This window comes from Lissotriton helveticus, chromosome 5_1, assembly GCF_964261635.1.
Source record: "Lissotriton helveticus chromosome 5_1, aLisHel1.1, whole genome shotgun sequence".
NCBI lineage: Eukaryota > Metazoa > Chordata > Amphibia > Caudata > Salamandridae > Lissotriton > Lissotriton helveticus.
In genome coordinates this window covers 40,714,964-40,742,039 of record NC_136065.1, presented here as the reverse complement: position 1 = coordinate 40,742,039, position 27,076 = coordinate 40,714,964, and the positions used below count along the sequence as shown (strand labels likewise).

The following is a 27,076-nucleotide window of genomic DNA, read 5'->3' as shown; positions in this document are numbered from 1 at the left end:
TAAAAATTTGGCCATTAAGACCTATTAGATATCTGGGCTTATTTGTCTACGCAGATTTCTCTCAACTGTTTCAATTAAACTACATAAAAACGCTCAATAACATTTAAAATGTTTGGAAAAATTGTCGCTATTACCTCTGACAATAGTAGGCCGAGTCTCTTTAGTGAAGATGTCAATTCTTTCTCTGCTGATATTCTGGTTTTTAAATCTCCCCTTAAAAATACTGAGTTCTTATTTTAAAGAAGTAGACAAAACTCAATGGCAGGTTGTATGGACACAAAAAAGCCCCAGAACAAGCTTCGATTCTCCAACTAGAAAGGGAGCAGGGAGGACTTGCCTTGCCTCATTTCTCTATCTATTATCAAGCTGCATTAATGAGCTTATTAACGTAGCTCATGGCTCCTACCTCGAAATTTGACAACATTGTTTTTTAATCTGATGCTAGCAGATACTGAAATTAAGTTACCAGCATTTCTGCGTACTGCAAAGCTACCCAAAGGAACAAGGTATAAGGTGGTAAACACTATGGCTAACTGCAATCAACGGTTCCATAAAGCTTACGATATTCCACTGTGCCACGCATTTACTCCCCTTAAAGACTGTGAGTTGTGGGGTCTCCAGGTTTCACAAAATGTATTGCAGTCCTATAATAGGCTAGGATTCACTAAACTTGGAGATTTTTACAACGATACCATTCTTATATTATGGGAGGTATTTGTATCACATTGTGCACTTCAGAGGGGCAATCTCTGTTTAAGTTTTAGACAGACAATTTGTTTCCTTACGAATAAGTATAAAATAATCAATCAGAGGTAATGAATCATTTTGAATGTGGCACAAGAGTTACATTTAAGCACAACTGGTAATTGGTATTGTTTATTAAGACAAGGTTTGAATCAGGAGCTCATTGAGGTAATGCTTTCGAAAATTGCCAAGGAAACCAACTGCTGGTTTAATAAAGGAATCGTCAGCATCTGTCAAAATACCCCCACACCTGGCCCCACCACCCTACTGCTCTTCCCTGCATGAGCTGCGGCTACTAATTAATGCCTTCCTTGTGTGTCCCCAAATTAAACATCCTCTACACTTCCCTTATCTGTTGTGTTCACTTCCTCTAATCTGATGGATCGCCTCCAAAATAGTTAATTTGAAGCATTTTTCCGAATGTTCAAGTTGCGTACAATGTTGTACTAGAGGGGCAGAGATCTTATTGCTGTGTTTAGCCAATTTCTATTTACGGAACCTTACCCTAAATTCACATTTCGCCTTACCTATATATCCCAAAGCGCATGAGCATGGACTCACTATATTAACAAAATAGGGCAACCCAATCATCCCCAAGGAATTGGGTAAAATATAATTTTATATACAAAATATCCCTTGAGGAATTGTTTATATCATAACCAAGATTGATTTTTACTCAAGGTCAATGATGTGATCCAAACCTTTAAAGAAGGAAGATTACATTCAAGGATGTATTCAAATATAAATGTCTTTACTTCATTCATATTATATTTCATTCATTTTACAAAACACACATAATTATAGACAATATATACACAATATACAAATAGACAAATATATGTCGCAACACTGCCACTACCAAAACAATCTCATTGAGTTTCTCAATATTGTAATGGGATAGCAGGAAGTGTAATCACCCCTTTTCCAAAATAATATGGACAGTAAATATAAAAGCCCATATACTCCAAACATCGAATATTTACATCAGATAGAGAATGTTCACATCATGATATAGAAATAAGGTTGTTTTGTCGACGTGTCAGTCTTTCAAGGCCATACGGGTCCGCAAGACTCTCCTCAGGACTCAGCGTTGCACAAAAGATGATGACTTCTGAAAAGACTAACAAAAGAAAATAATCAATACATCCATGATCTAATGTATCGTCTGCTCACAAAAAGAGCCACCATACAAAACCGTGTATCCATGATACTACCAGCATATTCTAAAAAAACTAACACAAACATCATGAGTGTCTATTCGTGTTAAACACCACATAGAGCAAGTTTGACCTAGTACATCATACCCAAAAATCTATTGAAACAGTATACCTTGCTGCCTTCTCATAAAGATTCAATGAGACTCCAATGATTCTAATTGTCCATAATAAACAAAAACAACAAACGAAAAACAGAAGAACTACAATCAGTCAAATTGAACTGCCACCGAATGTGCTAAAAAAGACTCACGGAAAAGTATTGACTCTGTGCCCTTTCCCGACTTCAAGGAAATTACAGTCATCTCTTCTACTTTTTTTAACAACAAACATAAAGTGACCACATGTTGCTAGTTAGATGTAATGCAATCAAAGACAGGTTTTAAATAACTGGCAAAGTTGGCATCTAGGGTGGTATGTACATGTAATACTTACTCGATTTACTTCAAACCACAAACGGCGTCCAACTACTTCATATAATCAGCACACATTGTGCTTCTCCAAGTCCAATATTAATCGACTCAGCTAACATGCACAATTAGTAGCTCTTGTGCCATGGCGGCACAAAAGAGTCCGCCATCTTGATTTTACCAGCGTAAAATACCAAACCAGTGTGTGGTGGTCTCCCAAAAAACTATGTTCACACAAAACTCTCAACAGTTACTGTTAATACAGAGATTCCCAAAAAGTACTGCATCTATAATCGAAGCAGCAAAAAATCTTCACGGACACACCGGAGCGGAACTAAAAATGGTGGCCATTTTGACTTGGGACCAAAGATATAGTTCACAGTTTATCACTACAGACAATAAATGGTCCACTGGACATCCAATTAGAACAATATTAAAACAATAATAATAATAATGATAAATGAAAATTAAACTAAACATACACAACAAGAGCACCAGATCTCATATAAGGAGATATTTTTCTCAATGGCCTGAACATACATGCTAGTGGAAAACAAAAAAGCACAAGGGCACATTAAGGTACTCACCAATTCAGATAAGGTTCCTCAATAGTGCCACAATACCGTTAAGTTATAAAGCGGCAAGTGTCTGCCATTCAACATATAAATTAAGTCCTTTCTCCACAGTTTTGGCTGACCAGATCCACCTGTTTTCCTTCAGTGTGAGCAGGCCATCAATATCACATCTACATCTAGAACATTTAACCACCTCTAGTACAAACCATTTCATTTCATTCGGGGCCTGAGCCCTACTCATGTAATGTTCAACTGGTGCACTAATTAGTTTACAACATATACACAACTGGCGTTGAATTATATGTTTCTTTACTTCTTGTGTTGTTTTTTTCTATATAGTAAAGTGAACACAGACTTTCAATGCAATAAATTACATTCTTTGACAGACAGTTTGAATGATGTTTCAAAATCCACTTTTTATCATTGATAGTACATGTTTTCACTACTGATGTGGTAGTGCAAGCTGTACAATGGACACTCGGATAATGACCCACTACTAATGCAAACAATTGTTTATCTCTCTGTGTGTCCACTTTCTGTATTAAATGCCAATTTTTTATTATAATCTATTGTATTCTGTTGGATTCTGTTCCAAATGTGGTCATACAAGTTAGTCTCTTTGATCAGATCCCTGATGTTCTTTTACTTTGAGCAAGGCATCACGATCATAGTACCAGGCGCATTTGAATGAACGTTTCACAATAAGGTAAGGATAACCCCTCAAAACCAATTAGGACTTGAGGATTTTTAGCCTTTTTGAAATAGTCTTTCTTTTAGATATAGTTGCGTTTGATCCTCAAAAACTGACCAAAAGAGAGATTATCTTTCAGATTACGAAGATGATAACTTGTGTATTTCAAAGTGTGTTCCTAGCTGTAGGTTTTGTATATAGACTAAGTGATAAAAATTCTGAGTCATAACTAATATTTAAATCATGAAAGCTTATTGACTGGTTATGGTAATCAATAGTAAATTGAAAGTTATTGTTTTGTCTATTCAACCACAGATGGAAATCCATAAGTTCATCCATGGAACCGTGCCAAATCAAAAAGGCATCATCAATGTGTCTTATATATTTCTTCAAATTATTTATAAAAGGGTTGTTATTGTAGATAACCTTTTGTTCAAAGGAGGAGACATACAAATTGGCTGGGTTTTCAGGACATTGATGATCTGTTCCACTGCATATACACATCCACCCCATTAGTTATTACTGAATCAAGAGTAAAAGGTCAATTTATAGGCCATTCCTATGTCATTCAACCAAGTACTTACTATCAACTGGCATTAAGACTTGGATTTCATGAATATTTCATGACATCATCATCTTTGATTTGGTAAAAGTAGAAATGCATAAATACCTTCTAGTGCAAAAATAAGAGACTGTTCCCTACTTTTTGGAGATAAAATAAAGACAATTGTGCCAAAGGGCAGCTATTACCTTTTTATTTTTTAACCATTCCTTGTTCCCTTAACGTCAATAGTGAAAGACAAAATAATTTGCTTAGCTTGCATTTTTATTGACCAATGTTCATAGAGTCTTTTATGACTATATATGATAACACGAATATCTGAAATGCACCTATTGGCTTTCGAAGCAAAAGTAATGCAGGATTGCAGCACAAACCTCAATTGGAGGTCTCACTGGGGATAAGTTGCCTTAATTTGGTTACTGTTTATGTTCCAGCCTTGCACAAGTTGCTAGGCTGTGAAAGGAAATAGCTAGCTTGCTATTCCATAACAAAGCCATGCTGTGTGAACCATCTTAGAAATTCAAGAAGAGACTCACTCTTTCCTGCTCTAGCAAATTTAGCATACCACCTCAAAAAAGCAAGAGGGAGTTAGGGTGATAAGGACTCAACATCCATGTTAGAATTGTTCCAGCTGTTTCATCTCACCATGACAGTATTTACTACTTTTTATAGTCTGTATTGTTAACATTCAGAGTTTATGTATTGAGTTATAAGTTTAAAATAAATATTTTTAAATACATGTCCTGTTTCTTAGTGGTTTTGAGTGTGTTACTCATCAAGGAAAGAGGGGTTGGAGTTCGACTGTATCCCTGAAAATATCAGACATTGTAATGATTTGTCATTCCCCCATCTCTAGAATGGCATAATCAGAAACCCCAATCGGACGTCTTCCTTTCAGGATTACATAATGCTGCTGTATTACTTAGCTACCCTGCTACCTAGTAGCTGAAAATTTACATTTTTATACTGACTTTAATTTTAGCATTTCTTTTCAATTCAAGTAAGCATAATAAAATCTTAGTGTAGGATTAGTACAAGGGTAGGTGGCTGAACAGCAACCATTTTCTTTTCTTCATTGACAAGCTTCTGAAACATTCCAGAATTCCACAACGGACACATCTGAGAAATATAGGCTTGGGCCACAGGTTATACCTTATTGCTGCCGATGTGAGTGGACATAAGCATTACCTGTGGTTACTGCATATATAAGAAACAAATAGAAGAGTGAGGCAGAGACAGATCTATGATGAAGGGATGGTCCAAGGCTTATGATTTAAAGTAATATGTGACATTATTTAAAAATATATTTTCTGCATCACATTATGAAGGCATCATGTAAGCTAAATGTGGGCACAGGCACAAAGGTTTTACACAGCCTCTAGGATGGTGCACATGGTTGTAGGTCTTGCAATGTTCCAAATGCAGATGCATCTATTCTATTCAATCCTGACTGTTGAATGCTCATTGTGGTGGGCATTTTCAATCTCATCATTTTTAACAATTTTTGTGAATATCTTGAATTGTGAGAATTTCACCTGACCACAGTTGCCATAAGCATGGAACAACTCTTGAAAGTTTGCATTTTACATTTTTAGCAATGAAGTATTTAATCTGCACAAGTAACACATTTGTCATCCTTTTTTCAGACACTCTTCAGAAAGAAAAAGGTATGTGAAATTGCATTGAAACAAAGGTGAGGGCAAGGACACATCTACTTAAGTAAGAGTACGTATGTTACACAACTTGTCTGTATATTGTTACTGCTTTTCGTGCATCATTTGCTTTTGATGAAGTTGAGAACTCTATTTTGTGCTGCACAGGGACTATTAGCTGAACTGTGTTTCCTTTACACAAAAAAATGAGTCCCCTACACAGTGTGAAAAGCAAGTCCCACTCTGCACCGCAAAACCAAACATTAGGGGCCAGATGTAGGTAAATCTGATTTACCGACTCTAGAATACCGAATTTTACTGATTCGGTATTCTAGGTTCGGTAAATCAGATGTAGGTAAAAATTCTGTAATTTTTACCGAATCTGTATGATTCGGTAATTACCGAATCGGTATTTACCGATTCGGTAATTGCCATTGATTCCTATGGGCCTAGAGGCCCATAGGAATCAATGTAAATTACCGAATCGGTAAATACCGATTCGGTAAAATTACCGAATTGTCAAGGGGGACAGGGTGTCACTTTGACACCCTGTTGCACCCCTGATTTTGGCTTGTGTGCCATGTGACACACATACATGCCCTTAGGGCAGGTGTATATGCACAGATGTGCATGTATACAGGAATTAGTTATTTACCGTGAAATAGTATTTCATGGTAAATAACGAATTCTTAAGGGCCTGTGGCACTGTTTTCAGTGCCACCTACATCTAGATTTACCGATTCGGTAAAATTACCGATTCGGTATTTTACAGAATCGGTAAATTTACCGAATCAGTAAATTTACTGATTCTGTAAATTTTAGGCCCCTTACATTTCAATCACCAAATACCGGTCGGTAACGGCCGAAATCGGCCGTTACCGACCGGTATTTGGCGACCTACATCTGGCCCTAAGACACACACCAAGGGTTTTTACTCAATTTAGACTCTTCGACTCCATCTTAAAAATATTCATAAATTACCATTTTCAAGTTCAAAAATCATTGGTTTGCTATTTGAGCAGACATATCTAGGAAAAGAATTTCCAAATGATAGTACATCTAAAGAAAGAATTTCCAAATGAAATTTGAGGTTTACATCATATACTTCAACAAACCATGCCAATAATTGAAGGGCTATACAAAAGTATAATAATCATAAATGTGATAGGTCAAATATATAAACTATTTATGACTAAATGAACAGAAATACTTATGAATATCACATTTTCGTAATTTTTCAAAAATAAATTAGAATATTTAGAAAATCCCCTGATTTAGATAATGATACTTGTTCTGAGTTTTCTTTGTAGAAATAAATTGCACTTCCTCAAAGCAAGATTACATTAGTCTTCTCTATAGCTTCTCAGATAGGTGATTTAATTAAAGCAACGGGTAAGTTTATAAATTGAGCAACAATACATAGAACTTTTTCTTTTTTTAACCACATGTTGAGAAGAGCAGCCTAAATTTAACTCTGCACTCGGCTGCAATTTTAAGAAATTGTTGGATATCCCGGACCAGGTGTATTTCTCCGGTACTCTAGGTGTCCGGAGTTTTTTTGTTTTTAATATCATTTTTATTGGCATTTATACATAAACCAGCACAGTTACTGAAGAAGAGCACGTTCCCTACAGCACGTTTGGATTACAGCTAGGATAATATTTCAGGTGCATCCTGCAAGGCAATGTTAAGTTTTAAGCTCAGTATCGCATTCACATACAATATTACTGGAGGCAAAAATTCCTGGCGGATACAAGCATCTTCGTAACAGTCAATTGTTATTACCTCCAATTCAGTGGGGCGCTGGCGAGCATCTATTTTTGTATCTTTTCGCCCTTATACATATGGTTGTTGTCCACCTTTCCATCTCTGCATTATACCCCCAATCAGTGCCAGGCTGATACAAGACAGCATTCAAAAAAGATAAACCATACAAAACAAAACAAACTTTCAACTACAACTAAATCTAAACCACCAGAGGTCTGTGCATTTAAAATACGATTGTCATTTAAAGAATCTCCATCAGTGTCTAACAGAAGAGGGGCAGAGGGGAAGAAGGTCCCAACATAGATAAGGGAAAGAGAAGAGTCATGGTATCTAAGTAAATAATTTTATCTATCCGTCCGAGTCGGTCGAGGAGGAAATCTGGGTCTGACCCGGTGTGTGTCTTTGTTCCCACATTTTCACCATATTGGCCCAGGGTTCTGCCAGCGGTTAACGCCGTTTTGTAATCCGAGTCGGTCGAAGAGGAAATCTGGGTCTGATCCGGTGTGTGTCTTTGTTCCCACATTTTCACCATATTGGCCCAGGGTTTTGCCAGCGGTTAACGCCGTTTTGTAGTCCTATCTTCTTGAACAAAGCGTGTTCCTCTGCTCTAGCCCAGCGAGTAACCTCCTCCTCCCAAGCCACCACCAGCGGGGCATGTTTTGATTTCCACCCAAGAGTTATCCATAGTCGGTCTAGGATGAAAGCCAAGTCTATAAACTTATGCCCTATTCTCTGTGGCTTGGGTCTCGTAAATAATCCCTGCAGACAAATCTCCGGGGAACACGCTAGTGATCTAGAGAAGACACCATTAAGCATACCCACAATTTTGCACCAGAAGTCTACTAGCTGGCCACAGGACCAAATCATATGGTCGGAGTCTGCATCCAGTTGTGAGCACCGAGCACAACCTGGTGCTCCCTGCTATATACCACATTTAACCTATGTGGGGTAAGGTAAGTTCTGTGTATAATGTTAAATTGCACTAGTTTAAAAGCTGTATTCCGGGATATTTTCTGGGACCGCCCAAAACCCTCCCCCATTCTTTCTCAGTCAATTGTCTATTTAGCATGCTCTCCCATCGCTCTAGCAGTCTAGGCAATAATGGTGAAGCTAGTTCCCTTATTGCCAGATACAACCATTTAACCAAATGCCCTGCCAAACCCAGAGTCAATAGTGCCTGTAGGGTGGGGTGGGTACCCGGTTCATTCTCTGATATACCCATAATTCTGTCATCGCCCCTCGAATTATATGGTAGTTTAAAAATTGTACTAGTGGGAGTTCGTGATATTCAAGAAAATCATCTAACAGTAGCAATTCGCCATCTCTGTAGTAATCACCAGCTGTCCATATGCCCGCCTCTTCCCATCCCACCAATTGTCAGTCAGTAAGAGGAGGACCTCTTCCCACCTGAGGGATACCTGTAAGTGGAATACCGGGTGCATAGAGCAGGGTTCCCTTGGAACGTGCTATGCATCTATCCCAGCAAGTCACCGCCACAGAGAGCAACACCCCCATTCGATTAATTCTCTGACGACAATTAAGCAACCTAGGGAGCAGAGACATGTGTATTTTCTTAGGGGCAAACGATGATGTAGACAGGTCTCTCCCACCCAACCATGTAGCAAGCCACTGAAGCTGAGCCTCCATATTTAACATGGATAGTAGTCAAAACTCAGTCAATTGGGCATGTGTGTTTTGGGTTTTAGGCATTATTAATTGAGGGCAGCAGTAGCTGTTCTTTAAGTGCAATGGCATACACCTGTGCTAGTTTTGGGGTTAGAATATTTACAAAGGTAGCGTAAAATTCAGCAGGGAGGCCATCAGGTCCCGGTGTTTTCCCTCTAGCCATATCTCTGATAGCCACTCTAATTTTTCCCGCTGTAACTGGTAGTGCCAACGAGGTTTCAGTGTCGCGGTCTCAAGCCTTTGAGATATAAGAGAGGTTCACCCTCCCAGCTCACCTCCAGCAACCCATAAAGCGACTCATAATAGGTATGAAACGCAGCTTTTATAGCCCTTGGAGAGGAAATTATCTGGCCCTGTGCATCCGTTATAATGGGGATAGATGTACCCCTACTTTCCGGCCTAATCTACCAGGCCAGCAATCGTCCAGCTTTACCTCCCTCCATGTGCTGTTTCAATTGGTAGGTTTTGTGGTCTAATGCCCTCCATCTATCCCATGTGGTATTTTAGAGGCTTTTCACTTCTGCCAATTTACCCTGCAAACAAGAATCACCTGCAATTTCCCTATCCAGTGTCAGGATTTGTCCTTCTAAGTCATCTAGTTCCTGGGTCACCATCCTTCAGATCCCCATCTTCTGTCGCATACAGTGTCCCTGGATCACCACTTTAAACACTTCCCATTCCATTAATGGGGAGCTTGCTGTCCCTTGATTTTCGGCAAAGTAGTGTCCCAAAGCTGCAGAAAGGAGTTGGCGGAAACCATCATCCTCCAACAACGCTGGGTCCAACCACCACAAGGGAATGGGGGTCCTCTCAGCGCTGGGTGTAAATCGCAAGAGTAGGGGACTAGGATCAGAAAGGGATCTACCCAGATATTCCTTCCGTCACCACATTGGACAATGTGGCCGAGCAGAAACACATATCCAATCTTGTGTGTAAATCATATAAATGTGAATAATAGGAGTATTTTCTGCGTTGTGTATTTTGTAACCTCCATATGTCCAGCAAGTCCCATCCCGCAGTCCAGCTAAGAGGAACCTTCGCCATACCCTTTAGTGGAGGAGTCGATCTATCCTACTCCACATCATACACACAATTGAAGTCTTCTCCCACTACTAAGTTTCCATGTGATATTCCTGCCAATTTACCTGATAAATGCTCGAGAAAGGGAAGCTGCTCCCAGTTAGGTGCATACCCACTGCATACCGCTATCTATTTCCCATTTAAAGTGCTGGTGATAACTACGAACCTCCCCTCTGTGTCTATTATTTTCCGAGTGAGGGAGAAGGGAATCCCCGGGCGGATCCATATTAACACGCCCTTGCAAAGGCCGAGTACGTGGTTGCAAAGAGTTGTTCTCTCCACCTATGTCTGAGTCTAGTGACCTCGAACTCCGTAAGGTGAGTCTCCTGTAGGAGGACCACGTGTGCACCCCTGCATCTGATATAATTCTGGATACTGTAGCGTTTCAAGGATGAACCCATACCTCTAATATTCCACATTAGAAGTCTATACTCCTCCACTAGATCAGCATTGCCAGCCATTAGCATGTACAGCCCCTTCCTTCCACCCCCCATCCGCCCGCAAAATCATGCCAGACCATCCGGTGTATAACAACAATCCCAACCATAAAACTCCCCAACCCACGAGCGGTCTGACAACTGTCAGCTTCCCAAACTTACAGTAATACTGCATAACAGTTACCTGCAACAGGCAGTTAAGGCACCAGGCTACTAGCACCAGTGCCTACGGGGAGCGTGGTCTTCCCCCTCAGCTTATTTAATAGTGAAAGAGGCAGGAAGACGTCACAGCCTGGCGGGCCGTTCCAACCCCACCAAGGTACGCCCACCCAGATGCCCACCCAACCATTCCCCAACACAGCAGAAACATAAAATAGAAAGAGAGAAACTTATCACAGGTCACATGAGCTCATCAGCCATTTGAGGAGTCACTACAGGCATAGAACCACTATCAACGTGTGAGTCATCAGTCTCAGAGTTCTCAGTTCTATATTTCACTTCCGAGTCCCTGTCCAGAGAGGCGTCTCTGCTACGCATCATGACAGACATGGCCTTCCGTGCTTCTGCTCTCTCTATTGCTGTCTTAGAAGGACTTGGCTTCATTGTGGTCTTTCGTCTGTCGTCTCCTCAGTCGTTTATCTTGGGTTACCGATTCAGGTCTGTGTTCTGAGCGCAGTCTGGGATTACCCTCTGTGCTGAAAGCCCACAACGGGGAGCAGCGCTGCGGCCTCAGTGAAGAGCGGTGAGTGAAGTACAGGCACCGGGAGGATCGTCAGCCTTGGGGTGGCACATAAGATGAGCGCTTAGCTGCGCAGTCAGAGGATCGGTTGGGTGCGCCATAGCTTGAAGAGAATATAGGGGATAATAGCGTATGCTGGCTTGTGCAGAGCTTGCCGAGATCCCCATGGCCTTGTGGAGTGAGGGGCACTTGTGTGATCTATGAGCGCACTTCAAGGCTCGCCTCTCTCGCAGTCCCAAACTCAGCCTCGGCATCACACCAACTTCAGATGTAGTCCGTTTTACTTTAATGTGCCTCCAGGCCATTGGATATGCCTGCCGGTCACCACTGCCGGCCGGTACGGGTGACTCCGTCCGATGTTCCTTGGTCCATTACTCATCAGGCCGCCATTTTACTGCAGCGATCTCCGCTTGGGGACGGCTGGTTGGGAATTCTCAGCAGGTACTCGGGTCAGCATAGGCAGCAGCCTCTCTAATAGTTCTTGTGATGTGGTCTCCCAGTATTGGGCCCTCGGGCTCGGGTGGAGTCATCTATATTCAGGATAATTAACCTGGCTGGTGCTTAGCTCTCAGCTCACACGTCCGCCATCGTTGGCTTCAAAGCCATGCCCCCCTCTAGGTGTCCAGGGTTAAAGCCAAGGGCAGTGCCCTGTAGGGGCCGAAGTATGGGGCACTTGGAATCTGACTAAACTTGAGGTAGACGAGAATACATTCTTGAGAGCACTGACTAACCTCTGAGCCTCAATTCAATGACATATGAGACCTAATTGACGTTATTACATTATTGGAGAAGGTTGAAACACTATGCAGATCTTGCCGACCATCGTGGACCCTTGGAAGAGCTAGTATTACTGGAGAGTCATGGTGAAATTAAGTGGTTGTCTTATGTCCAAATGTTGCTAGTACACATCGCCTTTAGGGAACCCATGGGCCTACTCGGCATCCCCGACCTATCTATTCAAGACTACACCTAAGGATGCATTCTAGGACCATGTAAATTCCAGCAAATTCCAGAATGTGTCCGAAGGGTTTCTTAGTTCTCTTTTTTAATTTTGAACTTGATTTTCAATGTGAACCCTTCTTGGATTTTATTAACCCATTTGCTGCAAAGTCCCTTTTCCTTAAATCCCTCCTGGAAACTTTATCATTAGTGTCTTTATTATCAAAGTGGAACCATTTAAATTCAATAAGCACTGTGTGTCCAGTTTGCCAACAGCCAGAGGAGTCACTAGTGAACGTTATTTTATTCTGTTCTGGCTATACCTGGCCAAGAAAAACATGGATCATCCCTTTTTGGAAGCAATTTGGATGCCGTCTACTAAAGGTTTGTGTGAACAAAGGGAAAGACAGGGGAGGGCTATTTTATCAAAGGTCCAGCATACGTGCCCAAGTACTGAAAGCAACAAATATTGGTATGCAGTTCCTAAAAGGGATAAGGGTATAGTGACTAATGTGAGAAACTGACTGATGTTTAGTAACCAAAAAGGAGGAAGGAGAATACCTCCTTTCGGATAGAATGCCCTCACACACCCAGCCTGCTAGGTGTCATGCTTCATCATTGGGCGTGCTCCTTGTCGGGACGGCGGTGCAATTCCCGACGGGCACCCTCAGTGGGGGCTCTTTGGCGGAGATCTTTTATCCTCGCCATTAGGTGAGTGCGTTTGTAGGGCCCTACGGTGTAAATTGGAGTGTGTGTACTGATAGTGGGTTAAAACAGGGGACTGTGGTCAGGGCCACTTCTTTAATAATCCTGCCTCCTACCCTGGTTAAAAAAAAGTGATGGCAACTAACCACAGTGATGTGATGTTGAAGTAACGTGTCATTTCAGAATCTCCGACCTACCACGTGGTGCCGGTTCCAGCACTGAGGGACGCTCACCGCTCATGGTGCTCCAGAACTGGTAATACATAGGTCAACACACCTTAGAACCAGTAACTACTGTAGTTAATTAAAAAACCTTTATCTTTTGGTCCTGAAGAACTGCCGCTTGATCCCACTCCTTGGGACTAAAAGGCAAGAAACATGCTGATCACATAAGTGCAACTACCCACCACATCACTGTGGTTAGTTGCCATCACTTTTTTTACCAGGATAGGAGGCAGGATTATTAAAGAAGTGGCCCTGACCACCGTCCCCTGTTTTAACTCACTATCAGTACACACACTACACTTTTACACATTGGGGCCCCACACACGCACTCACCTAATGGCAAGGATAAAAGATCTCTGCCAAAGAACCCCCACTGAGGGTGCCCGTCGGGAATTGCACTGCCGTCCCGACGAAGAGCATGCCCAATGATGAAGCATGACACCTAGCGGGCTGGGTGTGTGAGGGCATTCTACCCAAAAGGAAGAATTCCCCTTCCTCCTTTTTGGTTACTGAACATCAGTCAGTTTCTCACATTAATCACTATACCTTTATCCTTTTTAGGAACTGCATACCAACCTTTGTTGCTTTTTGTCTACTAGAGGTTACCACATGGTTCCTCTGTACAGTATCCTCTCAGTTAGTTGCTTTGCAGTATCCAAGTACCTTCCTTGGAGCAGGTCTATCAGATACAGGGTGCTGGAGTGATTGACTTTCGCATTATACTTTCTCTTTGTCTCAGTCTCCCAGTACCTATGTATTTGTTATATAACTCTTAGCTTCGGTGTCTTTATTTGTTGTATTTTAACTACATATCTTTTTAAATGCCAATTGTAACTAATTATAAAATATTTTATTTATTACATTTTAAAGGTACACTTCCATTGATCATTTAAATTTTGTAATGGCATGACACAGCACCGTGTTGTAAATTGAGTTTGTGTATCTTTAGTTTTGCATATGTACTGTATATATTTATGTACTTTTATGGTTGAAAACTCTGAATAAAGTATTTGATGATGAAATATTTTACACATCTGAAAACAAAATTAAATTAGTTTTCTCTACATCTTCTCTTATAGGTGATTTAATTAAAGAAAGAGGTAAGTTTATAAATTGAGCAATCGTAAATAGATCTTATATAAAAGTAAATCTGAAAGAAACATGTTAGTTATAGATTCCTTACCTTAGAATTATCCCCAGGCGTCAGACTGGATCTGGAAAGTTTTTTCGTCAGCAGTACCCCTGCACGTCGGTCAGCCCCGCGATCATCATTTGCATCGTGGTTGCCGAGATGACGTTGCGGTAGCTACTTAGACGCAGCACTCGCGCGCTGACATCAGTTCTTTCTTTTTCTGCGCTAGCCAGCGCAGATCAGGGAAGAGTGGTACCTCTAGTACAGTTTTGACTAATCTTTTTGTGACTTTTGTGAACTTCTTTTTCGAGTCGCATGACACCTGGTGTACGAGGGATGCCCGAAGACTTTGCAGGAGAGGTCCCATAAGTTACTAGAGACTGGGCAGTTGGCTCCATGCCGCTCAAGGTCCTGGTCCCGTGGGAGGTTGAGGGACCAGTCGTGGAGTCATCATCATCACTCCTTGTCGAAGTCTTTGCACTCGGGGACAGGGAAGTCGAAGCACAGGAAGAAGTCAAAGAAGCACCGTCGCTCTTCGACTTCCCCTCGCCTGTCGGCTGGCTCAGCACAGGGTGCGGGTGGTGCCAATCCCACAGCTCTGCTATGGTAGAAACACTGACTTTGTCTGGCCAGAACAGCCCAAGAGGTAAAGGCTGCTGCTCCAGTATCCCTTTCTGGCTTTGAAAATTCTTTTTATTTACCTATAGTCAGCATGCAATGATCCTGGATAGGTCCATCAGGAGCTCCGCAGTGGCTCATAGCTGTTGGAGAATATGTCAGGAACCCTGGGACAATCCCATTCAGACTTTCCTACTTCCATCACGGTGTACTTTCAGGCGCCACAATTTCAACTTTTTTGGCTAATTTCAGTCTTTTTTATTTTTTTCCTAGAAAGCGTGAAGTTTTAGAGCTGCGAAAAAATACTAGAAATGTCTGCACCATATGCACCTGCTGTCTAGGATTGTATCAAAATGTTATCAATATCTTCTCACTATGATGATCGACATTGGTGCATTTGCAACAATAAGCATTTGTCTTATTTTGATATAATCAGCAATCAAATACTATAAAAATCAGATATCAGACTTTAGCTAAATAGAAGCATCACTCCAGGGATATTGATGCAGATGTCATGCAGTCTGGTAGCAGAAACCTCAGTCAGAGGCAACCGCAGTGAGAAGTGGCCTTCAGCCAGTTGCTGTTTATGTTCTAGCTTCTGCTGCAACTCTGAGGGGGCCAGCAAAGACAGAGTATCATTTTAGCACACATGGCAGGGCTCAGAATACCTGGACCGTTGAGTTGTTTTTCATGACACACTCAAACAAACAATTACTACAGAATAAGGGAAACCTTTGTTGTAATATTGGTACTTCCTTCATGTGAGATGGGTATCCCCCATTCACTGTAGCTCTTTGGAGTTTCACTTATAATAGGGCATAAAAAAGTAATCCCCTTCTGTGATTTCTAAGTTTTGAATCCCATGTTTATTTAATCTGTTCAATACAAATGACACAACCTCTTGCAATAAATTACAGGGCACAAGTTACAAAACATCTTCTTAACAGTGGCATCCTTTAAAGAGGGCTTACAGTAGCATACATTTCCTATAATAGAACGTGAGAAGTATTTGAGATATCTAGAAATATTTGAAATTCCTGTACCATAAGTACCTGCTGCGCAGGATTGTTTATAAATGTTAATAGTCTCACTATGGTAAAGTAGTTGGCTCATTTGCTGCTTGATTGTTAGTAGTATAAGAACAACAGGAGGAAACCCATAGACCTCGTTGGGATGGGTGTATCATGTAAGCAAAAACAATTCCCAACAGGTATTATGTAGAGACAATTTCAAAGATGTATGCAATATGCATTACAAAGAAGGAAGAAAGGAGTCAATTGATTTTTAGAGGAGGTAGTAATATTTACCAAGATGCAAAGGGAAAGATCTTTCATATGCCAATACAGTTAAAGCAGCACTGTACAGAGCGGATCTTGTGACAACCCAGTGACACTTGGTGCAAGGTGCTATATACAATTGGTGATGATCGGAAGCTGATCGTGGCTTTTGTCTGCTCCCGCATCCATTGCCTGCAGCTCACTCGCCAGAAGAGCCCCGCTTGCCTTCTGCCGCCCTGTTTAAATCAGGCGCAGCAAGTCCCGCCCGCTGTTCAGACAAAAGCCACGATCAGCTTCCGATCATTGAGTGACCATTCGGATTTCTACTACCCTCGCTCGTCTGCCTGGGTTTAACTCACTGTTTCCATCGACAACCCTGTCCTGATGATGATCCCGACTAAAGGGGATCGAAACGCCGTCGACTATACAGCTTGAATTATACGATGCATATCACGTCTTGTGCTCCTGTATAAATAACTGTGTTTCAAGTGATTATAACTTGTCTTTCGGAGCCACTATTTGATGTAAATACTTTGGTTAATGCGTCCCCAATGCTGTTGTTTTTAGCACTTGCACATTCACTATCACCAATTGTATATAGCACCTTGCACCAAGTGTCACTGGGTTGTCACAAGATCCGCTCTGTACAGTGCTGCTTTAACTGTATTGGCATATGAAAGATCTTTCCCTTTGCATCTTGGTAAATAATACTACCTCCTCTAAAAATCAATTGACTCCTTGTTTCTTCCTTCTTTGTAATGCATATTGCATACATCTTTGAAATTGTTGATTGTTAGTAGTGACACATACAGTTCAGATAATATCCAGAACAACACCTCCAATCACAGGGTAATGAGACCAAGAGAGGGGGTCCAGCCCAGCCCAGCCTCCTCCTGCCGCTGACAGCCAAGGCGTGCCCCGCGTTGGGGTAATTGTTGGTGTGCTTTGAGTGTGCGGGTGTAGTCTTACTCATCCCCCTGGGAGTTGAGTGGGTTCTGGGGCCAGTAGTCCCCCCTGGGTGGTGCTGCATGGCTCCTGGCGAGTTGGTGGTGCATCCCACGCCGCGGTGATAGTTGGCACGCTTTGAGCGCGCGGGTGCAGTCCTACTCCTTCCCCTTGGGAGTTAAGTGGATTCTGGGACTAGTTGTCCCCCCTTGGTGGTGCTGCACGGCTCCTGGAGAGTTGGTGACAATGTCCCTACATTCATCCATACTTTTATACTTGATTGAACATAGATGTTTGACTTGGCCCTTTTTTCAGGGTCATCCCTGAACTTTTTGACTTCCTCCTGTATTTTGTCTGACCTATTTTTGTTGGTTTTATGACTCTGGGCACTTTACCACTGCTGATCAGTGCTAAAGTGCATATGCGCTCCCTATTGTAAATTGTTGTATGGATTAGTGATTCCATGATTGGCTGGTTTGGTTTACTTATCAGATCCTAGTACAGTGCACTGAGTATGCCCAGGGCTTGTGATCCAAATGCTGCAAGTGGGCTTGCAGCACTGGCTGTGCCTCCCACAGAAGCAGCATGTAAAAGTGTGTCTAAGGCCTGCCATTGCAGAGCCTGTGTGCAGTCTGGTACTGTCATGCTGACTGGGCAAGTGCACCCACTTGCCAGTCCCTAAACCTTACCTTTTCTTCATATCAGACACCCCTACTGTAGGCCCAAGGGCAGGGTGCATTATTAGTATATCCCACCTGGGAGTTTGTGAAGGTTGTTGCCTGTTGCTGCTTGTCCCTTCGATCTCGGGACCGACTGCTGTGCTGGGCTGTGCTGGGCTGTGCCTCTCGCCGCACCCGCTTCGCGGGTGCCGCTTCGCGGCTTGAAGAGGTGGGAGAGCTGAGGCTAAAGCGCTGGGCACTTGGAGGCGCTTGAGGAAAACATCACGTCGGCGCTTTAGCAGGGACTCGGAAGTCCAGGAGTCCCTGCTTCCCCAGGTGCGCGCGGCCGCGCCCACCAACAGACACGCCCCCCGCCTGCAACGTGCCTATTTTACGTTCTGCTCAACGCTCAGTGGGACGCGAGCGGGACGCCGAGCGAAGCCCGGGCAAAGGGCGGGCCGTCTGTGGCCGTCCGGGGCAGGAGGAGGCAGGGCTGGGCCACATCTCTGTCATCCATCCCCGAGTTCAGGCGGGTTGCGTGGCTCACTAGGGTTTTCTGCCCCTCATCATGTCTACCCGCTCAGGTAAATTACTCAGGAGTGAGTGCGAAAGGGGAGCTGCCGGTGGGAGCCCAGTAATTGGAACCATGGACCGCTTCATAACTAGAGTGGCGGCAGTCATAGACAAGGAAATTGCTATCTCCGAACGTCGTCTCTCTGAGGTCTATCTTCCTTCTAGACGCTCATCCTTGGGGGCCATAGCACAGGCATTGACACCGGCTTGTGAGCGAGACCAATGTGCCCTCCATGTTGCTGTCCAGAGTTGCCCCATTGACCCCCATTCGCTGCACGAATTAGGGCAAAACACAGACAGGTTGGAGTATTCGGCCACGCTTCCTCCTAGTGGCATTGAGGAGGAGGGTAGCTTATTTGTACCACCGTTACCAGTATCACCTATGCCTCCAAATAATGGTGCAACCCAGTCACCGTTATCCATAGCCCCAGTCCCTACCACAGTAAATTTAGAAGTGGTGCCATCGATGCACAAGGCAAGTAAGCAAAAGAAAAGGGACAAAACTAAAAAGGCAGCCAATTCTAATAAGAAGAGGCAGGTGAGACAGACCGTGTTCTTTAAACAAACAAAAAAGCCTTCTGGTCAGGGCGGGAATAATGCAATGGGGCTGGTGCAAGAGGATAAGGCAGAGGTGGATGGGGATACTGTAGCCTCTCAAATGGGTTCAAATAACTGCACGCCCCCTTGCAATAGTACTGATAATGCCCCTGCAGTTATTGTCTCCATGACTATTGATTGCATTCTGGAGAGGGTAAATAGTCTCTTGATGCCCTTGCTGACTCAGGTTAAGGGCTTGGGGGCTAGAATAGACAAACTGGAGCAATCAACCCTAGATGGTTTTTACTCACTTAACACCACTTTCAAACACCTAAATAGAGTAAGTAACAGCCAGGATATTGGCCTAGAGGGGAGTGCGCCCCAGGTAGTTCCTCTAGCTTCCTCGTCACCACAGGTAGACTCTAATTCCCTTACCAGGTCAAATAAGTCTGAACCTAGCAGAGTGTGAGCCCAAGTCCCTAAAATTTCTACCCCACCTGTAGCAGGGCCTCACCCTAAGGGAAAGACAACGCCCATAGTGGTTGCGAAATCTACACCTAAGCAAACTCCACAAAGGCAGCCCTTGGCAAGTAAGGGTAAACCTAAAGAAAGTCATATACCTGGTAAACAAGACAAAATTAAGGGATCAGTGTCAGGAATGTTTGCCAAAACTGCCCCCTTAACTACAACCCCAGCTGTTACCACAGCGGTCCGCCCTAACTTACGACGACAGATCCCCCCCATAAACCTCCCCCCAGATTGCCAACCTTTTGTTGCAGTACTGGTAAATGTTCCCCCACTAAAGGAAGGTCATCTGGAAAACCACCAGTCACTTAAAAACAAGTGCATCCACTGACTAAAGTTAAACAAGCCTATTTCGACTGGTGTGGATGGGCTTATTTTAAGTGTCCGCAGAGTGGGGTGGATAGGGCAAGGGAAAAAAACACAGGAGGGGGACTGTGTAATAATAAACTTCCAAGATCCCAGAGTAGTGAGCTCAATCTGTGGCCCTATAAAAAGCATGGATTCTCAAGGGGTCAAAGTAGTGGACTTAACTTTTTTCTACCCCAGGCAAATTGCCACGCCGCCTTGGGAGGGTCCTAGTACTTTTGGCTCTTGCCAAATTTTGGACCCACAAAGGGCTGGGGGTCCAGGTGCCAACGGGTTGAACCCGCAGGGTCCAGGAAGCTGTTGACTGCAGGAGGGCGACATGAGGGTAATTGCAGATACAGATGTGGTATCAGTTAACAGAATAGGCCCTAGGGTAGGGTCACCACCACGAACAGCCTTTCCCTCATTAGTAAGCGACAGTGGGTCGGTAGTCTCTCTGCCAACCCCTCTTGAGTGTAATTTGCATGTTCCTTCTGTGAGGTCCCCGGTCAGTAGTGTTCTTGCGACCGGCGATATACCAACTGTGACGGACCAGGTCTTTAAGGTTCTCAGCTGGAATATCGCAGGGATCGCAAGAAAGTTGGCCCTTCCAGATTGGAATGCCCTGGTGGATGAAATGAAATGAAATGAAATGAAATGAAAAAGAAATTTATAGAGCGCTCTGTGGCCAAGCGGCTTCCTGGCGCTAAGGAACACATCGGTATCTGCCTAACTGGTGCGAGAGAGTTTAGCCCGGGAAAGCCTGAAGAAAGAAAAAAGTTTTAAGGGCTTTCCGAAAATGAGAAAAAATGGGAATGGAGCGGATAGAGAGGGGAAGGGAGTTCCAGATTTGCGGAGCACGCACAGAGTAGCGGGTGCCCCCTGTGCGGGACTTACGGAAGCGGGGGACATGAAGGAGAGAAAGGGAGGAGGATCGGAGGGAACGGGGAGGGGCATGGGAGGAGATCAGAGAGTTGATGAAGAGAGGAGCGGACCGGGCCTGTGCCCGAAAGGCCAGGCAGGCAAGTTTGAACTGGGACCTGAACTGAACGGGGAGCCAGTGAAGGGTTTTTAGGGCGGGAGTGATGTGGGAGAACTTCGGAAGACGAAGAACAAGACGGGCCGCCTGGTTCTGGATGGCCTAGAGCCGACGGGTCTCGTAGGCAGGAATGCCTACATACAGGCCATTGCCATAATCCAGGCGGGATGTAATAAGGGCAGTGATGATAACTTTGAGGGCATCAACAGAAAAAAACCGGGAGATCTTACGGATGAGGCGGAGGGAGAGAAAGCAAGAAGATACAACAGAACTAATGTGCGCGTGCATCGAGAGGTCATTGCTGACCTTGATGCCCAAAGTCCGAACAGAGGGAACCGGGGAAGGTGGAGGACCAAACGAAAGGGGCCAGTGGATAGAGGACCAAGGGTTGGAGGGGCCACCAGTGAGGACAAGCTCTGTCTTGTCAGGGTTGAGCTTCAAATGATTGAGGCTCATCCACTGAGAAATAAAGACAAGAGTTGACCTGAGCTTGGGAAGAGAGTGGGTGGGGGAGGATAGATCAAAGACGAGCTGGAGGTCATCAGCGTAATTATACACTGAGACCCCCAGCTCAAGGAGAGAGGAAATGAGAGGACGGATATAGAGGTTAAAGAGGAGGGGGGAAAGAGAGGAGCCTTGGGGTACCCCACACGTGACCGGAAGGGGAGGAGCCGAGAAGGAGGAGAGGTGAACTGCCTGTGAGCGTCCCTGCAGAAAGGACGCGATCCAAGAGAGGGCAGCGCCCTGGATGCCCGCTGCGCTGACACGATCAAGAAGAATAGTATGATCGACCGTGTCAAACGCAGCGGACAGATCCAAAAGGACTAAGGCCTGAGGAAGGTTGCCATCGGCCTTGCCCTTCAGTTCGTCAAGGACCGCAAGGACCACGCCCTCAGTAGAATCGCCCGGACGAAAGCCGGCCTGGTGGGAGGCCAGGATGTTGTTCCCCTCGATGTAAGAAGAGAGACAAGATGTTACATGGCTCTCAAGAATCTTCCCTAGATAGGGGAGGAGGGAAATCGGCCTAAAGTTCGATGGAAGGGAGGGATCCAGGCCAGCTTTCTTCAGGATGGGAAGCACGATGGCAGACTTAAAGAAAGAAGGGACAGAGCCCAGGGCCAAACAAGAGTTGAGAAAAGTTAGGGGGGGGGTGGGACAACTAGTGAATAAAGGTCTGAGGATACGAGCAGGTGCACAATCCACCGGGGAGCCGGACTTGACCTTAATAAGGAGGTCGAGAAAAAGCTCGGGTGAGATGGGTGTGAAATGATCAAAAACGGGGGAAAAGAGAGGGGGATGGTCCGGTAAATCAAGGGGAGGAACAATCGGGATGTTGGCCTTGATGGTGGTTATTTTGTTGATGAAATAGGAGTTCAACGAGTAGCAGAGGGATTGCGAAGGAGCAGGGGAAAGACCAGCACGGTCAGAGGTGGCAAGGCTACGGACCAGAGAAAAGATCTCACGAGTTTTGTTGGCCGAAAGGGCAACGCGGTCCGAGAAGTATTTGGATTTGGCTGCTAAAATGGCGGATTTGTAATTATTGAGGAGGGCCCTATATTTCAGGCGGAGAGTGGGGCAATAGGTGCGACGCCAACGACGCTCCGACCGTCTAAGCTCGAGCTTCAGGGATCTAAGGTCATCGGAGAACCACCTGTGGGCGTCGTGAAGACGGGCCGATCGAATCTTTTTAAGAGGAGCGGCCTGATCGCAAGCCGAGGAAAGCCAAGTGTGGATGGCAGCCGCCTGATTTTCCACAGAGAGGTCGGTCAGAGCGGGAGCCGATAGAGAGAGAGAGGAGGAAAGATCATTGAGATCAACCTTATTCCAGCACCGAGCCCAGATGTTCTTGGGCAGAGTAGCTTTCTCGGGCTGACCTAAGGGGATTGAAAAGGAGATCAAAAAATGATCAGACCAACCACAGGGGGAGATAGAAGACACCAGGGGATTGCAACGGAGAGACCAGATCTGGTCGAGAATATGACCATGAATGTGGGTAGGGGTCAAGACGTGGGATGAGAAGTTGAGACAACAGAGAGTAGCGGAAAAGTCTTTCGAGAGGGGGTCCTCCTGCGGGTCGCCCGGCCAGAAACTAAAGTCCCCCAGCAGAATTAGCGACGAGTTGTCTACAGCCAGGGTGGCCAGGAGATCCTGCAAAGAGGACACAAAAGAGGACATGTACTGAGGGGGGCGGTACAGAAGAATCACCGTGAGGGGGACCGGGAGGTTGAGAGAGCGGGCCACCAGAAAATCTACATTGGTGATGCCAGGATGCGAAAGAAGCTGGAATTGCAGGGATCGGCGGACTATTATCGCCACGCCACCCCCAGTTCTTCCATCTGGGCGGTCGGCACGGAGGGCGTAGTGAGTTGCAGAGAGGATAGCAAGAAGGTCAGGAAGTGAATGGGAGGAAAACCAAGTCTCAGTGAGGAAAAGAAAATCCGGGGGGTCCGTATCCAATAGGTTGAAAAGGGCGGTTTGATTTTTTTACAGCAGAGCGTGTGTTCAAGAGAATAGCAGAGGCATCAAGGGAAACGGGGGAAACACAAGGAGGGGGAGGCAGAGAAGAGATTGTAGAAGAAGAAGAAGGCAAAATGACACCGGGGGGGGGGGGGGGAGCGTAGATATCATGCGAGGATAAGTGTAGAGCTATAGATGGGGAAAGAGGGATTGAGGCAGAGAGAGATGAGAGTTGGGCCGAAGAATACGCCAGACGAGGGGCAGAGTCTGTGGCCCCTGGTCCCGGTCGGTCGCGGACGGGCGCAGACGGGCTTGCCTTAGGCGCGCCTTCGGCGCGCAAACGGCGCGCCCGCTGCGCCCGTCCGCTGCGCGAACGGTAAAGGCACATGTTAAGTAGTGAGAGTGGGAGACGAGATCCGGGGGGCGTGGCCAGGAAGTGGGCGTGGCCGGGAGGGCACCCGCTGAAGGCGGGAAGCGAGTGGGAGAGCTACCGCTGCAGCGTCCAACTCGGCTGCGCGGGAGGGAGGGAACAAGGGCAAGGACCCTGAACAGGTAAGGAGAGGGTGGGTTTAAAAAGCGCACTCAGGCGCTGAAAACTCAAAATAATCAGGGCAGAGAAAGTTTTGCTGCTAAAAGCTCCCGCGGAAGGCAGGGAGTGATCCTGTGGCGAGTCAGCTTGTAGTCAGCTGCTAAGTAGTGTCCCAGGGGGCGTGGCCAGGAAGTGGGCGTGGCCGGGAGGGCGCCCGCTGAAGGCGGGAAGCGAGTGGGAGAGCTACCGCTGCAGCGTCCAACTCGGCTGCGCGGGAGGGAGGGAACAAGGGCAAGGACCCTGAACAGGTAAGGAGAGGGTGGGTTTAAAAAGCGCACTCAGGCGCTGAAAACTCAAAATAATCAGGGCAGAGAAAGTTTTGCTGCTAAAAGCTCCCGCGGAAGGCAGGGAGTGATCCTGTGGCGAGTCAGCTTGTAGTCAGCTGCTAAGTAGTGTCCCAGGGGGCGTGGCCAGGAAGTGGGCGTGGCCGGGAGGGCGCCCGCTGAAGGCGGGAAGCGAGTGGGAGAGCTACCGCTGCAGCGTCCAACTCGGCTGCGCGGGAGGGAGGGAACAAGGGCAAGGACCCTGAACAGGTAAGGAGAGGGTGGGTTTAAAAAGCGCACTCAGGCGCTGAAAACTCAAAATAATCAGGGCAGAGAAAGTTTTGCTGCTAAAAGCTCCCGCGGAAGGCAGGGAGTGATCCTGTGGCGAGTCAGCTTGTAGTCAGCTGCTAAGTAGTGTCCCAGGGGGCGTGGCCAGGAAGTGGGCGTGGCCGGGAGGGCGCCCGCTGAAGGCGGGAAGCGAGTGGGAGAGCTACCGCTGCAGCGTCCAACTCGGCTGCGCGGGAGGGAGGGAACAAGGGCAAGGACCCTGAACAGGTAAGGAGAGGGTGGGTTTAAAAAGCGCACTCAGGCGCTGAAAACTCAAAATAATCAGGGCAGAGAAAGTTTTGCTGCTAAAAGCTCCCGCGTAAGGCAGGGAGTGATCCTGTGGCGAGTCAGCTTGTAGTCAGCTGCTAAGTAGTGTCCCAGGGGGCGTGGCCAGGAAGTGGGCGTGGCCGGGAGGGCGCCCGCTGAAGGCGGGAAGCGAGTGGAAGAGCTACCGCTGCAGCGTCCAACTCGGCTGCGCGGGAGGGAGGGAACAAGGGCAAGGACCCTGAACAGGTAAGGAGAGGGTGGGTTTAAAAAGCGCACTCAGGCGCTGAAAACTCAAAATAATCAGGGCAGAGAAAGTTTTGCTGCTAAAAGCTCCCGCGGAAGGCAGGGAGTGATCCTGTTGGATGAGCATTCCTTATGCATTTTTCAAGAGACCTGGAGCTTGGAGTCGGTACATAGGGTGGGATTCTCTTCCCATTATGTGCCTGCCCTATCCTCTGAATCAGGGAGAGGACGTCCTTCGGGTGGTCTGCTCATATGGGTAGCAGCTTCCCTAGACTGCAAAATAGAGGAAACACAGACAGGTTCCCCGGACATTCAAAATATTAGTTTAAGAGACGGTAGGGGACGAATTATACTGAATGTCTACAATGTGTATGCTAGAGGAACTAAGGGCGGGAGGAAGTCCTCTGTATTATCTCTCCTGGAGTCACTATTGAATATAACTCCACACAAGTCATGTATCCTAGTAGCGGGAGACATGAACTGCACGTTCGAGCTCCTGGGCTCGGATGTCGCCCTAGACCAGGACGAGGAGGATGCTAGACTAGGGATCCCAGTTTTAGAGATTCCACCAATCAGGAGATGGACAGAAGTGGCGCTACAATTATACTCCCTGACCCTAGAATCAAATCTAAGAGCAGTGAACGGAAGGACAGCTTCAGACAGGGTGGGGGCTCATACATACAATAGACCAGGTCACACCTCTAGAATAGATTATATCTTACTAGAGGTGTATCTCTGGAGCCAAGCGAGGGACATGGTGGTGGTCCGAAAGATTGATAGAGACCCCAACCGACTTTCCTTGACCTTGGCCCAGTGGTGGTGCTCTCTTAAAAAGGGTCCCCTTAATGCCGCAGTAGCTCCCCCTGACTAGTCTGTGGTCTCTCTCTGTGGTAGGCGCCTAAAATGGGCTAAACTGGTCCTCTCCGAGGAAAAAGTTGGAGAAATCTCAACCCTCTTAAATCAAGCGGAGTCAAATCTGGGGTCCTTCCCGACAGAGGTGGGTATGGCTAGTGGGGTCTTTGTCTCATTAGTAGAGGCCTTGACCAATGTGTTTACTATCCCCTCTGTTAAGTTAGGAAATAAACGAGGAAAAAAGCAGGGTAATGGATGGTACACGCAAACATGTAGGGTACACAAAACATTGCTCGTAGAGGCACTGAAACATAAATCCCACAGTGCTATACTGGAAGCAAGGAAGGCTTACAATAGTTCCCTTAAAAGTGCTAGGATGGAGTGGGAAGAGAAATTTTGGGAGGACCTACTCCGTGCTAGCAAAAGTAAAGACTCAAGGGAATTCTGGAACCTAGTAGGCTCCCGGAACAGGCCAGAGGAATCTATGAGACCATGTAGTATTCCCCCTCAAAGCTGGGTAAACCATTTTGGGGCTTTATACCTCCCGGCGGATGGGGAATTAAGTGAAAGGGCAACCTTCCCAGTGGTATCTGGTCCCCATACCTATAACCTCTTTACACCTTTAGAGATTGAAAAGGTAATAGGGTCGGTAGCCCCCCTCAAGGCAGCAGGCCCAGATGGTCTACCGGGGGATCTTATGCGGGCAAATCCAGTGGTATGGAGAAGGGTCATTGCAGCACTCCTCAATGACATTATGATGGGAGGGCCAGTGCCCGATTCCTGGAAGGGGGCGGTGGTGGTCCCGATTTATAAAAAAGGATGCAGAGAAATCCCGGGAAACTACCGCCCCATTAGCCTTATAGACTCCACCCAAAAGATAGCAGGAAAAGCCATACTTGGGAGGATCCTTCATTGGGTGGAGGAAAATAAAATATTATCAAACTCTCAGGCAGGCTTCAGGGCAGGAATGGGGACGATTGAGCAGGCGTTTAGGTTGGCACTC

General features: G+C 45.6%; 1 protein-coding gene across 1 annotated transcript in view; it reads left to right on the top strand.

Moving 5' to 3' along the window:
- Positions 1–27,076, top strand: part of LOC144752933 (butyrophilin subfamily 2 member A1-like) — a 367,375-nt gene that overhangs the window by 201,033 nt on the left and 139,266 nt on the right. The window contains exons 8-9 of the mRNA XM_078640750.1: positions 5,843–5,863; positions 14,505–14,525. Coding sequence (XP_078496876.1) covers positions 5,843–5,863; positions 14,505–14,525 — 42 coding nt within the window. The remainder of the gene's footprint in view (positions 1–5,842; positions 5,864–14,504; positions 14,526–27,076) is intronic.